This window comes from Pteropus alecto, unplaced genomic scaffold, assembly GCF_000325575.1.
Source record: "Pteropus alecto unplaced genomic scaffold, ASM32557v1 scaffold7, whole genome shotgun sequence".
Lineage (NCBI taxonomy): Eukaryota > Metazoa > Chordata > Mammalia > Chiroptera > Pteropodidae > Pteropus > Pteropus alecto.
The window spans coordinates 59,168,738-59,183,240 of record NW_006494614.1 but is presented as its reverse complement, the minus strand read 5'-3'; the positions used below and the strand labels follow the sequence as shown (position 1 = coordinate 59,183,240).

General features: G+C 52.8%; 2 protein-coding genes and 1 long non-coding RNA gene across 4 annotated transcripts in view; 1 reads left to right on the top strand and 2 right to left on the bottom strand.

Moving 5' to 3' along the window:
* NECAB2 (N-terminal EF-hand calcium binding protein 2) overlaps positions 1-808 on the bottom strand; it is a 32,009-nt gene extending 31,201 nt beyond the window's left edge. Inside the window, exon 1 of the mRNA XM_025042778.1 lies at positions 140-808. Coding sequence (XP_024898546.1) covers positions 140-267 — 128 coding nt within the window. The 5' untranslated portion in view covers positions 268-808. The remainder of the gene's footprint in view (positions 1-139) is intronic.
* Positions 809-997: 189 nt separating this feature from the next.
* OSGIN1 (oxidative stress induced growth inhibitor 1) lies at positions 998-12,000 on the bottom strand. Of its 2 annotated transcripts, none has more exons than XM_025042591.1 (6): positions 11,208-12,000; positions 7,506-7,721; positions 6,087-6,223; positions 5,039-5,230; positions 4,744-4,835; positions 998-2,322 (listed from the first exon to the last, which is right to left on the bottom strand). In XM_025042591.1, exons 2-6 carry the CDS (start codon positions 7,618-7,620, stop codon positions 1,374-1,376), a joined length of 1,485 nt encoding a protein of 494 aa, XP_024898359.1. In that variant the 5' UTR covers positions 7,621-7,721; positions 11,208-12,000; the 3' UTR covers positions 998-1,373. The 2 variants fall into 2 exon arrangements, with proteins under 2 accessions (XP_024898359.1, XP_006926776.1); XM_006926714.3 differs by having other exon boundaries at positions 7,506-7,610; positions 11,208-11,997.
* The window catches only part of LOC112474580, a 6,600-nt gene continuing 2,704 nt past the window's right edge, over positions 10,608-14,503 (top strand). Inside the window, exon 1 of the long non-coding RNA XR_003044419.1 lies at positions 10,608-10,758. This is a non-coding gene — a long non-coding RNA (uncharacterized LOC112474580). The remainder of the gene's footprint in view (positions 10,759-14,503) is intronic.

Below are 14,503 nucleotides of genomic sequence, written 5' to 3'. Positions count from 1 at the left end.
GGGGCCGGACCCCGGCCTGGCCAGGGAGGGGGCTGTCCAGTAGGCGCGGGTTTGGTAGGGGTCTGGCCACGGTGGGGGCGTCCCTGGGGGATCCCCCCCCGAAAGTCTCCCGCGGCATTCCCCAAGGTCCCCTCCCCACCTGACCCGTGGCGCCTCCGCAGGGCCGGAGCGTGGTGTCCAGCGAGTCCGGAGCGCCCTCTGCTGGTTCCAGCTCCCGGGACCGGTGCCCATACTCTGGGCTTCCACCACCACTCCACCAACACCCATCCTTCCCTCCCTCGGGCAGGAGGCCCTCTCAGACCTTCCCAATCATTACGCAACGCCCAGAACACGATCTTCCCCTCAGTTAAGGAGCACCGCTAGGTGCTAGGCCCTGCGTCTCAAAAATGGGCAATACAAATGGGGGTCCTTTGCCTCCTGGAGCTTACATCCGAGTGGGCGAAGCCAGATACTGGACAGATTACACAAATAAACGAACCATTAAAACCAAACTGCTATGAAGAGGTGGCATCTTGGGTCATGAGCTGGTAACTTGCCCTGGGGCCCTTGGACGGGTTTGTGGCAAAAGGTGTGTCCTAGAGGAAGTGAGTCTTGTGCTGAGAGAGTAGTGGAAGAGGAGGAACAATTAAAGAGAAGAAAGTGGGCTAGAGACCTGCCTGTGCAAAGGCCCTGCGGCAGGTGAAGGGTGGTGAGCATGAGGGGCTGAGAGTGCGTTGCAAGGGAGGGTGGGAAAGCCTCCCCAGCACCCTATTCCACACATACACCCTCCCCTCACTTCTCTAACATAGTTACCCTCTCATCTGCCACGTTTGGGGCACTATCCCTTGTTCCCCAAACCCCAGCCCAAGGACTGCCTCTCACTTGACCCTGTGCTTCCCCAACCCGTCACTCCCTACCCCCCCAACCCTACGCCCCAACAGGCGCGCCCTCCACAACCCCAGAGCAGGCTCCTGGGCACCCCGCCCCTCCCCAAGCACATAATCCTCAGATACACGGGTGGAGGCAGGTGCTGATTTTATTTGGGACTTGATTCTGGAAGGAACGGGGCCTGGATTCCTCCTGGCTCAGCACTCAGCGCTCAGCTGGCTCTGGTGATCCCCACTCACATTGGCAGCATTCGCCCCAAATCACAGGTCTGAGCCTCTGCTGACCTGCAGCCACTCTTCCCACCCTGGGCACTGGTCTGAGTTCAGGCAGCCGGGGTTCCCCATTCCCCTTCATCTGAGAAGCCTGTTGCATGGGCTCATGGCCATTCCTGTCTCCTGCTGGGAGAGGCCCCCTTCCCTCACTGGGGCATCTTGTGTCCAGCAGGGCTGTGGTGATCTCCCTTCCTCTTTAGGGCATGGGCGCGAGGATGTCTGTCAGGCCAAGGGCTAGGGCGGCTTCCTGGCCTCCTTCCTCAGCAGGGAGCTGGCCACGGCCAGGGCCCCACCCTGCACAAACCGAACAAAGTTGTCCCCAGCCAGCGGCCCCACAGCATACAGGCCCTCCTGCTGTGTGCTCTGGTAGGTGAAGGGCTCCACATCAATGGGGTTCCTCTTGGCACTCAGTGGCTGGTTGGGGTCCACGGCGAGGTCAGTGCCTGCCCCCGGGAGGAAGGAGAGGTCTGGGTGGGAGCCGATGAGGACAAGCACCAGGGAGACGCCAAAGACCTTCTGGAGGCCCTTGGGGTCTCGGAACACAGCCTGGTGGTCCTCCTTGAAGAGGAGTGGCCGGTGCTCAGGGAGGCTGCGGTAGCCCTCGTAGGGGCTGGGTGAGAGGATGGACTGTTCCCGCATCATCTGGTGCACCTTGTGGTACTCGGGGTACAGCATCTTGGGCAGCTGGTTAAAGACTAGGCCAGGGTCATCCACAGTCCGGCGGAAGGCGTGGATCACGGGGATGTTGTAGTGGCGGGCATAGAGGACCGCGTCGGCCGCTGACAGTCCTGCACCGATGATGAGGACGGGGTCCGAGGCTGGTGTCACTGTGCCTGCTCTTGTGGCGGCCTCCAGGGCTGACAGCTCGTGGTAGACAAAGGGCAGGGTCTCCCCGGGGATGCCCAGCCGGGCCGGGCTGTCGGATGTGCCAGTGGCCAGGACCACGTTGTGGGCACACAGGGAAAAGGGCTGCTGGCTCTGGTCTTTAGAGGTCAGGAAGCCGCTCACCTGGAAGAGGGGTCTGGGGTTCCGGGCCTCAGAGCCACTGGGCTCAGGCATCCCCCACTCCACAGCCGTGACCACTGCACCAGACACGAAGTTGTGGCCCAGACCCTTCTTGGTCACATAGTCCCTGTAGTAGTGAGCAATGTCCCCGGCTGTGGCCCGGCTGTTACGAAGACCTCTGGGGGGAAGGATGCAAAAGGGTGGGTGTCGGATAATGGATTGGGGTGGGGGGCTATCAGGTGGAACAGGGGATGACGAGGCTGGAGTCAGGTGCTGGAGCCAACTGTGGCTGCGCCACCCACCAGCTGTAAAACTTGTCCAAGTGGTTTAACCTCTCAGAGCCTCAGTCCCTCTTCTGGAGCTGATAGGGTATCTTATTAGGGTGGAGTTGAGAGGGTGCCCTCCAGAGGCAGATGGCCTGGGTTCAAATCTAGAATCTGCCATTGGCGAGCTATATCCTGAAACTCTGCCTCAGTTTCTTCATCTGCAAAGTGAGGATGATGATGGTAATAGTACCAATTTCATGTGGTTGTTGAGAGGATTAGATGATGATATAAATGAAGAGCTTAGAATAAAACCGGAGGCAGTAAGTGACACATAAGGGTCAGCCACTATTAATACTACCACAAAGGACTCAGTAATATCATACATAAATATGGTAGGATTCCATTTTTGTAAAGTTCAGAAACAGACATAATTAATCCATGGAGTTGGACGTCAAGAGAGTAGTTGCCTCTGGGGAGAAGAAGGGGGTGGGGATTGGGAAAGGTCTAAGGGGGCTTCTGGGGACAGGGGATCTATGTCTCGAGTCTGGGTGACTGAACACAGCTGTGTCCACTTTGATAAGTTTCGTCCACCTGTACACACATGAGTTGTGGACTTTTTTATACATATGATATATTTCAGTAAAGAAGTTGATGAAAAATAACTCATGTAAAGCACTTAGCATAGTCCTTAGCATACACAATAACAGCAGGAACTATTTTATTATTATTATTATTATTATTATTATTATTATTATTACTATTTTCACCACCCTTTATGGGGCAATGACTGAGGGCCAGCGTTGCTGGTGGCTGAGGTGCAGGCTGTGGCACTCTTTTGGCTCCTCCCTGTGTCTAGCTATGTGACCTTAGGTGAGTTACTTTCCCCAACTGTGGACACACTGTCAGGGATGAACTCAATGGGAAACCTAAGTGACATGTCAACACGACCGACTATAGCGTGAGCTCAGACCACATCCCACAAGGCTACTCCCGCCAACCCAGCTCGTTAGTCTGCTACCGAAACTGGAACTCTGGAATTTATTTCTGTGGGTTTCTCATTTCCTCTTCTCTGTTTTAGTAAAAATTGTTTCGAAGGATTGTCCTAAGATGCTACACAAGGGGTTACTTAGAGAAGTGGCACATCGGAAAGAACGGAAGCTCCAGGACTGGGCGGCGATTTAGGAACCGTGACGGCCCCTCAAGGGCAGGGAGCACATCTGTCTGGTTTTTGGCTCCAACATCTAGGCACAAGGATCCGCATGTGGGAAATTTTCAATGCAGAGATTACCTTCCCTGGAAAGTACTACATGGCCATGTAAAAGAATGGTTGCCAGTTCTGTGTAATCACGTGAAATGCTATGACATAATGTTAAGTTTTCAAAGTAGGATATAAAAGATATGTCTAGAAGTGAAATTTAAGTTCCTGTCTGTCTGTTAATACATCACTATGTGTTGGATGTCTTCCTACAGAATCTGCAGGTACAAAAAATCTTTTGTGTCAAGGAGACAGATGGAGAATCCTGGAGAGGCAGAAACTAAGTTTCCGGGGAGAGGCTGAGCGCCTGCAGGGTGGGAATGACGGTGCCTCACAGCACTGAGGGCCGGGGGAGCAGACACCACGCAGAGAGGGGGCAATCCTCTGCCTGGAGCACTGGGCAACTTATGCCTCGTGCCCCAGGATGAGCAGGGGCTGGAATTCGTTTAGTGGGTGATCTGACTGTTTCTCCAAGGCAGTCAGAGGTATGCAGTGTGGTCATTGAAGAGATGGAAACGAGATGGGGAGAAAAAAAAAAAGATGGGGAGAAAATACCCCAAGATGTGACCACCATAGGTAGAAGTGTGGGGTGAGCTGTCTTCCTTTTCTCAATTTTCAGTTTTCTATGGTGTGGTTATGTTTTTAATGCAACAGCATGAAAAGGAAATAAAGGAAGTGCACTCTATTTAGCTGACCTAGAAGGAAAGAGATTGTTCCAGGCCAGGCTCAGAATTGTAGGAGGGGCGGCAGGGAGGTCAGAGAACCGGGGAGCCTGGGGTGGGGTGTTGGGGGCAGAGTACAGCTGTCGCTCCCTCCTTGGAGGCTGGGGTGCTATGTGAAGGCCAAGTCAGGGGTCATATGGCAGAGGAGGGAGCACTGGACAAAGAGGCTCTGCTGTTCACGCTCTGTATGGTCTTGTGCAAGTCCCTTCCCCATCCAAGCCTCCGTTTTCCCTCCTGGAGTAAGAGGAAGCCAGGCTAGAGAATCCCTGAAGCCCCTTTGCTTCCGGCTCCTGGGCTCAATGTCCAGGGTGGGCTGGTCTCCCCTGCCCACCCCAGGCTCTCTAGGGCTGCCTCACCTTCTCTTCCTGCGCATCCAGTCCTTGACCTGCAGGTCCGGGAGCCCCATCCACTGGCCTTGACTCAGGGTCACCATGGAGCCTTCAATGGACTGCATGGAAGAGGGGTCCTCTGGTTCAGGCCTTTGCTAGCCTCCAACCCACTTGGGCTGGAGGGCACTGCAGGCCTGGGCTCACAGGCGAAAAGGGAACGGTAGGAAGTGGAGCAGCCCTAACCTCGAGTTAGGGAGGGACTCTCCAGAAGACCATGTAGATTTGGCCCAAATCCCCTTGCACCCCTCGTGGCCCCACTTACATGCCAGGCTCCCCCGGGCAGGTTCCGGCCCAGGACCACATGGGGGATGGCTCGCTCCTTCTGGTGCTTCCACATGAGGACGGACTCCATATTTCCCCCAAAGTCTGTGTCTGGGCGCAGGAGGGCATCGAAGAGCAGGGCCACAGGGCTTTCGCATCGGCCTTCGAGGCCTTCGGACAGGTAACTCAGGTCCTGGAGAGGGCGCACAAGTCAGAAGGGCCACCAGAGGAAGGAGGCCTGGTTCTACGATGCCCACCCTCATATCAGGTGGTTAGATAAGCTGAGAAACACTGCCTCTCAGGAGAGAATGTACAATGGTGTATTAAAGGCTCTGACAAGTCCTGCGGCTGTCATTTTACCTGTTTAATTAGCTCAACCCAGTGTCTCTCAGACTTACTAAAGTAGGAACATTTTCTCTTCATATTATACCAAGGAACTGGCGTCATGTAGAAGGCATTTTGAAAAATGCTGATCGAGACCAAATGTCAGCTTACTTCCTCATCCACCAGCTTGAGGGGGGCGGGGCGTGGTTGGTGACTAGGAGGATAGATGCTGCCTGAAGGGGCATAGAGGAGGGGATCTGTAAAGCTCTCTGGGGCAGGGAGCAGTGGAACTACAGCACCTAGGGCAGTGTTTTGCAACTTGGCTTTCCTGACATTTGGGCCAGACCATTCTTTGTGGTGGGTGCTGTCCTGTGCCTTGTAGGATGTTTAACAATGTCCCTGGTCTCGACTTTCAAGCCAGTAGTACCATCCCTATAACTGTGACAACTGACATTATCTCCAGGAATTGCCAAGTGTCCCTGGAGAGCAAAGTTGTCGCCAGGTTTAGAACCACTGGTCTAAGGGAGGGGAGACATGCCGATGTAGTATCTGTAGGTCTCAAAAGATGGCCCCGGTTTCTCTCTCACAGTTTCCGTGGCTGATTTCAAGGCCTCTCTTGTTCTGTGATTGGTTTCGTGTCTAACAAATGCATACTTTGGTTTTGCCCTAGGAAAGCTGAGAGAGTTTCCCCAGAGGGGTGTGTCCCTCCCGGAGCTCTGGCCCACCTGGTCCAGGATGGAGACCCCCGGCACCTCAGTGAGCTTCCTGTGCAGCAGGGGGTGTGGGTGGACGGCGTCTGGCTTCACATAGGGGGTGTAGCCAGAGAGCAGGTAGGACAAGCAGATGCCAGAGGGACCATTGCCTGGGGAGAGAGGGCGGGGTCAGAGGGCAGCGCTTTTGGGTTCAAGAGACCACTCCAGCTGACAGCTTTGGTCTTGATCTGACTCTTTCATTGATTTGCTCTTCATTCATAAAAATAAAACATTTATCAAGCTCTTAGCATGTGTCAGGCACCGCGCATAATAACAATCACTAACAAAGTAATAAATAATTGTTGAGAGCCTACTAGGTGCCAGGTACAATACTACTTGAATAACAATAAAGTTGTGGTAATAACCACTGATATTTGAGTGCTTACTATGTGTCAAGCTTTGTGTCAGGGAATTTAAATAATAACAAATAATAATAAACTGACATGCTGCTGCTGTTCTAGGCCCCGTATAAAGCCCCGAAGTGCCTGAATTATCCCACTGAGCTCTCCCTATGACTTTAGCGAAGTACATGCTACTCTTTTCTCCTTTTATACTAGAGGAAGCTGGGGCACAGAGAAGTTAAGTAACTTGCCTGTGGTCACACAGTAACATGACCGAGATTCGGAGATCACTAAGGAGCTCGTCCTGTCTTCCCAGAACTAACAGTCTGGTAGGTAAGATGGACAAGTGAAATATTATAGGACAGATTGCTATGTGCTCTGGGGGGTGAGCTTGGGGCTCAAGAGGGGTATACTAAGCCGCTTGTGGGCCTCCTGCCCCCAAGTCTAAACAAATCACACCACTTACCCGTTGCATTTCTTGGGTAATTAACCTCATGACATTCCTTCTATTCTTATCTGTCTTTTCCCCTCTTCATCGTTTATTGTTTAGAATATTACCCAGATGTAGATGATTATTAAGATGAACCACAGGAAATTGCCAATGTTCAACTGTTTTTGACTTGCGTAAATGGACATTTCATATGGCTCAACCTGATGCTTGCATAGGGGAGGGACCATCTGCCTCCCATTTTTGCAGACCTGAGGACAGGACCACATGCTTTGGCTGTGTCCCCCCTGACCCCCTCCCCACCCATGCAGGCACCCAACATGGTGCCAGGCACAGCGTGAGCACAGGACCACAGGGGCTTATGATCAGGCCCCTACATCCTCGCTGTTTTTGCCTTGCAGGTTCTTAGAAAGATTATGTGGAATCATATTGTATAAATTGCTAAGCATAGCACTGGGCACATTGTGACCATTCAGTGGCCAATTTTAAAGATAACAATTGTAAAGAAAGGCCAGGCCTAGCCCTGCCTGGCTCCTGACCTTTGATGCTGGGGACACCTGGAAGGCTCAGTTCAGCCTTTCCCCGGCCCAGGGTAGCACTCACCGATGATGATGACCTTGAGAGGCTCCGAACTACTGGCACCGAGGTGGTCCTTCCTCCAGCTGCTCATGGCTGTAGCTGGCGGGGGGTTGGGGACTGGCAGCTGACCTAGGGGCATAGAGGAGGAAGGGCCACTGGGTGAGCCTCGGGTGTCATAGGGTTCCTTCCCGCATGTAGAGTGTCCTTCTGTGGCCTTCGAGGTTGAGTCCAAGGTCCTCCCTGAGGCACAGCAGAACGGTATTCAGCCCTCCCTCCTCCCCTCCTCACACCTGCTCCATTCCAGTCAGGTCATCTTTCCTCTCCCAGTTATGCAGAGTCCCTTCCCTAGCCTGGTCACCTTCATCTCTCTGAGCTTCGCTCCACAATCCTTATCTCACCAGTGGGGCAGTAACAATAATCAAAGCCTATTACTTATCTTCTATGAGGCCTCCTCTGCTTAAGCTTCAGGACAAGCCCTGCTCAGCACTTCTGTGTTGGTCACAGCCTCCAGCCTGAAATCTAACACTCAAGTCTTGGGTGTAGCCTACTGGACTTTGAAGCCATCACCTGGCCCTAGGGAGGTGCTTTATAGCTGGTTACATAAGCCTGTTTCTGGGCCTCTCTGGATCTCAGCTTCCTCATCTGTGAAATGGGAATAAAGTCTCTACCGCTGCAGGCCTGTTGGTGACACAGTGAGGTCACATATGTAAAGCACCTGCCTGCAGCAAATCTGCCACTGGGAAAAGACCAGAGCTCATTGCCTGTCCCAGGGTCTAGACTGGAACATTAGGACTTGGGAAAACTGGAAGCCTGGAGTAATTTGGTTTAGGGAAAATGCCTGTAAGCTTGCTTATGTCTGGAGCACCAGCGCTCCCTTCTGGCCATAGGCCCAAATCACTCAAAGGGACCCAAACCCAGATCTTAGGGCTGTAGATGCTAAGAGAGTCCAGACTCAACTTCTCCACATCCTCCAAGCCCTCTAACGGGGCCCCTGCCTCACCCACTGTCCAGCAGCCCTAGTCATGAGAGCCACAAGGCAGCATCTATGTGAGTGTGTGCAAAGGGGTTGGGCATTTAGCCCTTGCTACCTACTGGGTGTTTGACATACCTTTTCTCAAGTCCTCATATAGACCCTATGCAGAAAGGACTATCAGTGCAACTATCCCACTTTGCAGATGTATAAACTGGGGCTCAGAGAGTTGGTACAAGTTACTGTCTGTCACGCAGTAGACTTTTAAACCCAGAGCTAACTGGTGCCAAGACTTTGACTATGACCATGCCACTTGGCTTGTCGCCTGGTGAGACCTGGGGCTGCTCGCCTCAGCTGGGACTTGGGGCCCGGGACAGCCTTCCCCTCTTGTCTGGGTGAGCCCCGTGTCCCACAGCATCTCCTTATGGAGACAAAAGGTGACATCCAGCTGACATCAAGAGGCATGGTCTTCTCCATGCCTGATTCCTTTCAGGGCCTGTGCTGTCTGCCTGGGGACAGGATTTTGGGGTGATACCACTACCATTCGTGACAACAGCCACCTAAAATTTCTGTTCTTCTGTGGAGTTGGCTAGGTGCCAAACATGTTTTAAACGCTTGTGCATATCAACTAATTTAATTTTCATTTAGCTGGGTTATTATAGGTGCTCCTACAATCACTCCCATATTACAGATGGGAAAACTTGAGATCCAGGTCGCTTCTCACAGCCCTGTGCAGTGTGCGAGGAGTTTGCCCCAGCTTGCATGGGCCGAGGCTGATTGAGCCCAGGACACCCTGTTCCAGAATGCAGTGTGACAGGAAGTGACAGCTCCTTCCAGAGGCCTTTCCTGGCCATGCTGAAAGTATAGCATGCACATGCACATCCATCCCTGCTCTCCCTACTGCGCTGTCTCAGAGCTGGTGGTGGGGGGCGGGGGTGGAGGCCAGGGATGCTGTTCCCAGCTGGGTAGGGACAGTTTCTCACTAACTACCCGGTGCTGGGTGTGCCTGGAGGCCCTGGAGAATAGGGCTGTAGTTCCCAGAGCTCTTTCACCCACTTCCTCTCTGTACCTTCAAACAGCCCCGGGGGGCCTACTCCTTGTCATCACTGTCCCCAGGAATAACAGCAGAGGGGATGCACATGATGCTCCCTACGCGTTAGCTCCTTTAATCCTCATAGTAACCCATTTTACAGAAAAGAAAACCGAGGCGTGGAGAAGTGAGGCCATGTCCCCGAGGCCACAGAGCTAGCCGGTGACAGAACTAGAGTTTGATCCCCATGGGCTGAGACCATCTAGAATTTGCTCTGAGCTCCCCCAGCACACCTACCGCAGGCCACCCCAGGCCACTTCCTTCCTCTCCCTTGTCTCTTCGAATCTTCCCATCTCTCAGTAGGAAGGGACTTGCAGGATCCCTCATTGAAAGATGAGAACCGGTGGCCCGTTATACTGCTTCACGGGGAGCACAGGGCACCAGGGCTTTTGGACTCTAAATCCAATGCTCTCTTCCAGAAGCTTCTGAATGCCACACACATGAGGTCACCACCCAGGGCTGACCTAATAGGTCGCTTCCTGTATATCTATACAGACGTCTCAAAGTCCTGAGCAGCTTAAAGCTCTCATTACCTCAGAAAAATACAAGCTGCCAATTTGCAACAGATAGCTTGAAAGTTATAATTCCACTTCTTTTATGCTTTTTTTGTTTTGTGGAGATCAAATGGTCCATTTTTAATGTTAACATTTTAAGTCCCTTTGGTTGAAGAGGCAAATGTCAACTGAAAAAAGTTAACATTAAAAACTGATTCATTCACAAAAGCAGATAAGCATAAAAAATGGAAATAATTACACCTTCAGATGCTGTTCCTCTTACGTTTGTAGCATTGGTACTTCTGAGGACATTAAGTTTTAAACGGCCCTAAGTTTTTGGGACACCTGCATGGCTGCATTTATCGATCACCTCTGGTGACTCTTTACTCATGTGACTTCCACCAATGGCAACCCCTGGAGGTGGGTTTTCTTATACCCTTTGCACAGAGACAGGAAGGCAGTTAGGACGGGGAGGCGGCCCAGGAATGTCTGAGACCACGCCCACAAGCGCAAATCCTCCCCCTTGATGCCTGTGTGAGGGCGGGTGAGTCCCCTCTGAGTAAAACAGCATAACAGTGCCACCAAGAAAGTGACATGAGGCTGTGGCAAGGTGAGGATGAAGAGGCATTCTGTCAACCGAGCCTCCCCACCTGGAGCCCTGAGAGTTCCAAGGTTCCCCAGACTCTCCAATTCTCAGCACTCTAACCTTCCGTGAGAAGCCACGTAAGTCCCCGGGACCCTGGGGGCTATGCTCAACCTGAACAGAATGGTGGGGGGCGGGGGGCGGGGAACGGGGAGCCCCTACGGGAAGCACCAGCCTGGCTGTGGGACCCAGTGGCCTCTGACTCTGGGCTGCATGCCCAGGCTGGACACACCTCTCTTACTTTCCTGCCTAGAGCTGTGTCACATGGCCAAGGTGTGCTCCACTGCAGGCTGCAGGGCAGCTGCTGGGAGGGATAAGGGCGCCAGGAACCTGGAGATGCGCATGGCCAGAGGGGTGGAGGAGGAACCTGGACGTGGGGGAGAATCATTCTGGCCCCCGAGGAAGCCAGGTGGGCCTCCTCTCAGGATCACCTGTGCGTCCCCCTGCCTGGTTACAGGGCCCTGTGGGCCACCCCTGCCCAAGATGTCCCATGGTCTCCCGCCCCCCATGCCTTGCCCAGGCCACTCACCTGATTGGCAGGAGGTCAAAGGAGACCGATGAGCCTGGCCTGATTGGACACTAGGAAAGCCAGGAAATCAAGGTGCCTGACAAAGGAGCAGGACACCCATTACCCCGTGGGGATCCAAGAGACTGTGAGAGGCTAAGGCAAGCGAGGGTATTTCAAGAGTTGGGAAGAGGCAGGCGGCAGGCGGGGCCAGAAAAATCACTTTCATAAGCGTGAGTCAGCAGGGGCCCCAGGATGAATGAACTTGGCGATCCCCGATCACGTTGCCTGCCCCAGGGCTGGCCTTAAAGGGCCGCCCCCTGCTCCCGCAGGGCAGTCCTTGTGGCAGAGGGACTGGAGGGTGACTGAGTTGGCCTCCACTCCTGGGGCTCCGTCAGCGAATGAAGGAACCGAGGACCTCTGAATAATTCAACCTGGCCTATTCCCCTAGGGAGGTGGAGACGGCTCTGCCCATCTTAAGAAAAGGCCCCTTTAAGTGGAGAAAGAGTCCCGCCCCCTCATTCCACCTGGTTCTTCATAGTGTCTCCACTCCGCAGCCCCTCTCCCCTCCGTAAAAAGCCCCCTGGCACTAGCCTGCCCAAGCTGAGAATTCAGCACTGCCACTTCCTGGGCAACCTGCCTCAGTTTCCTCATCTGAAAAATGGGGCCAAGTAACAGACTCCCTCTCCGGGGGTGGGTGTGGCTTTTATATAACCTCCTTCGTGGTTACCGTACCGAGAACATGAAGCGTGCTTCCTGGTTCCTATCTTTTTCCTTTGTTAGTTTTTCTCCTTAGCATGTAGCATTGCACACCTCACATTTTGCCGGTTCTTATTTATTTTACTATTTTATTGTCACTCTCTCCAGATCAGGATGTGGGTTCTGTGTGGGTAGGGAAGTGTAATTGCGTCTGCTTTATCCTGTCCCAAATAGTGCTTAGCGCATAATAGGTGCTCCGGAAGGAAGGAAGGAAGGAAGGAAGGAAGGGATGGAGTTGGGAATGCATTTGGCCTGTAGACCTCAGTGTGCACCTTAGCTGTTATTTTCATTAACACTGTGATTGTCCCTGTTGTGTGCCTCTTTGCCAGCCCCACCCTGTGGCTGGAAGGTCTGTGGGTGACAAGTGAGGCACATACCTTGCCTGTAAAACTTAAGAATGTGCCCAAAACACTAAGAGCTCAAGAAAATACCTTAATGCAATTTTTAAAAAATCAAAATTAATGTAAATAATCCAGGATAAACAAAACTTTAAAATTTCAAAGAAAGACAGGATCTGTAGCAGTGCCGTGCTGAGCCCTACTGAAGCCTGAGGCAAAAAATCGGAATACTAATTCTGTCTTTATTTAAAACTTTTTCATTTATTTTGCTGTTTTATTTATCCTGGATTTGGGCATTACTTCCGATTTTAAAAATGTTGCATGAACACACTATGTGCCTTGATTATTGGAGGGCTTTGGTGCCACTTGCATGTAGCTGTCCTCGTCCTGGCCCTGGTGGTCGTAGGGGACCAGGTCTGACTGCAGGGCTCTTTGGGGGACAGGGGGTGGGGCCTGGTGAAAGGTGCCTCTGAGGACACAGAGACCTGTTGGGACCTGCAGAGAGCTAGAGAGAGGGAGAGAGAGAGAGAGAGAGGAGAGGGGTGCTGGAGCAGGTAGGGACTTGTGGCTGGCGGTGAGTGCAGTGAAGATTTGGGGGCGCCATAAACTACTGGGGTGAACAGGCCCTGGGCTTAGGGAAGAGGTCAGGCACAGTTGGATCCATGGCCAAAGGTCTCAGGGGCTGGGGCCAAGGGCCAAGGAGGGCGCCCAGCACAGAGCCAGGCCTGACCTGGGTCCTGCCCTCCTTTCCGCCCTGTTCCCTGGGAGCTCCCAGGCGTACGCCTTGTGCCCAGGGCTCCACCCTCAGAAAGGCCCTGCACTCTATTATCACCACCTTATAATTCTTTATAAACTTTGGATAAGCAATCCTCCATCTTTATTTTGCCCTGAGCCCCACAAATCACATGACTGGTTCAGGCTGGGCACCACCCAGTGCGTGTGTCCTAGTGTTGTGGGTGAGAACTGGTCTCTGGGGTCAGCCCGATGGGCTGGGTGAGGCGCTGCCCCCTTGGAGCCTTGTGACACCTAGGGTAAAATGGTACTCATAGTCCTTCCTTCTGGGGATTCCCAGCAGCAGTAACTCCTGAGGTCATATAAGCCTTGTGTAAGGAGAAGGGCAGAGGGAAGCTCACTGCTCCAGGCCTTAGCTCTGCTGCAGGGGTGCCGTGTGACTTTGGCGAGTGGTCTACCTTTCCGGGCCTTTGATCTAGCCATGGCCTTTTTACCAACATCCTTTGACACTCTGAACTGTACCCCACACACAGACCAGGACTCAGTGGGAATTTTGACCACACAGAGGGCCCCATGAGAGCCAGGGAGTGCAGCCTCTGGGGACGTACCTCTTGTGCAAGCTGCATCTTTCCCCAGCAGCAGCCTCGCCGGCTCCACTTCCCCATTCCAGGGCTCTGGTCTGCAACTTCCCAGTGTTTTAGATGTGTCAACTGAGGCAGAGAGAGACACCCCAAAGTCAGAGACTCCATCCAGAGGGTGTGGCTAAGACTCAGGGGGGCCTGAGGAGGGGGGCCCAGAGGAGAGAACCCAGGAAGGAGGAGGCTCCTGAGCCCCCCGTCTCCTGGGCCTGGCCTGTTATTCCTCCCTACCCTGCCCCGCTAGCCCTGCTGGCCTTGACCCCTTATCTGGATTTTGAAAATTTGCTGATATGGAGAATTGTGGGTGAGATGGAAACTTTCCTGTCACTCGTTTACCTGCCAGGAGATTGTCGGAAATAGAATGTGTCGAGTTCCTTTCAGAAAGCTCCATGGATAAAGTCCCAGGCAGATAAAGGGGTAGTGGTTAGCGGGGCCACAGAGGGAGAAGGAGCAAGGTGGATCCTTTGCAAGTTGCCTTTGGGGGACCTGTGCTCTTGGACTCCACTGGGTGACCGAAGTCCTCTACACCTGCCCTATCCCCTTCTCGAGACTCCACGAGCCCAAGTGGCTATTAAGCACCTGAAACGTGAGCCTCCAAGTTCAGATATGCTGTAAGGAGGGCTGTGGATGGAGCAAATAAAAATACAGGCTGCCCAGGTAACTTGGAATTTCAGATAAATAAGAAACAAACTTTTGGTATAAGTATATCTATCCCATGCAACATTTGGGATATACTTACACTAAAAAAAAAAAAAGTGTTTCATTGTTTATCTGATGTTCAAAGTTACCTAGGCAGCCTGTATCTCATTTGGCAATCTCGATCTAAGTGTTAAATACACACTAGATTCGATGG

Bases quoted from the DNA above. Each gene is read 5' to 3' on its own strand.
- OSGIN1 (XM_025042591.1), bottom strand. From the start codon at position 7,620: ATGCCCCTAGGTCAGCTGCCAGTCCCCAACCCCCCGCCAGCTACAGCC. The intron at 5,231-6,086 runs GTGGGCCAGAGC...CGCCCTCTCCAG, and splicing joins GGGTCTCCATCCTGGACCAG to GACCTGAGTTACCTGTCCGA. The intron at 4,836-5,038 runs GTAAGTGGGGCC...TCTTCCATGCAG, and splicing joins TGCCCGGGGGAGCCTGGCAT to TCCATTGAAGGCTCCATGGT.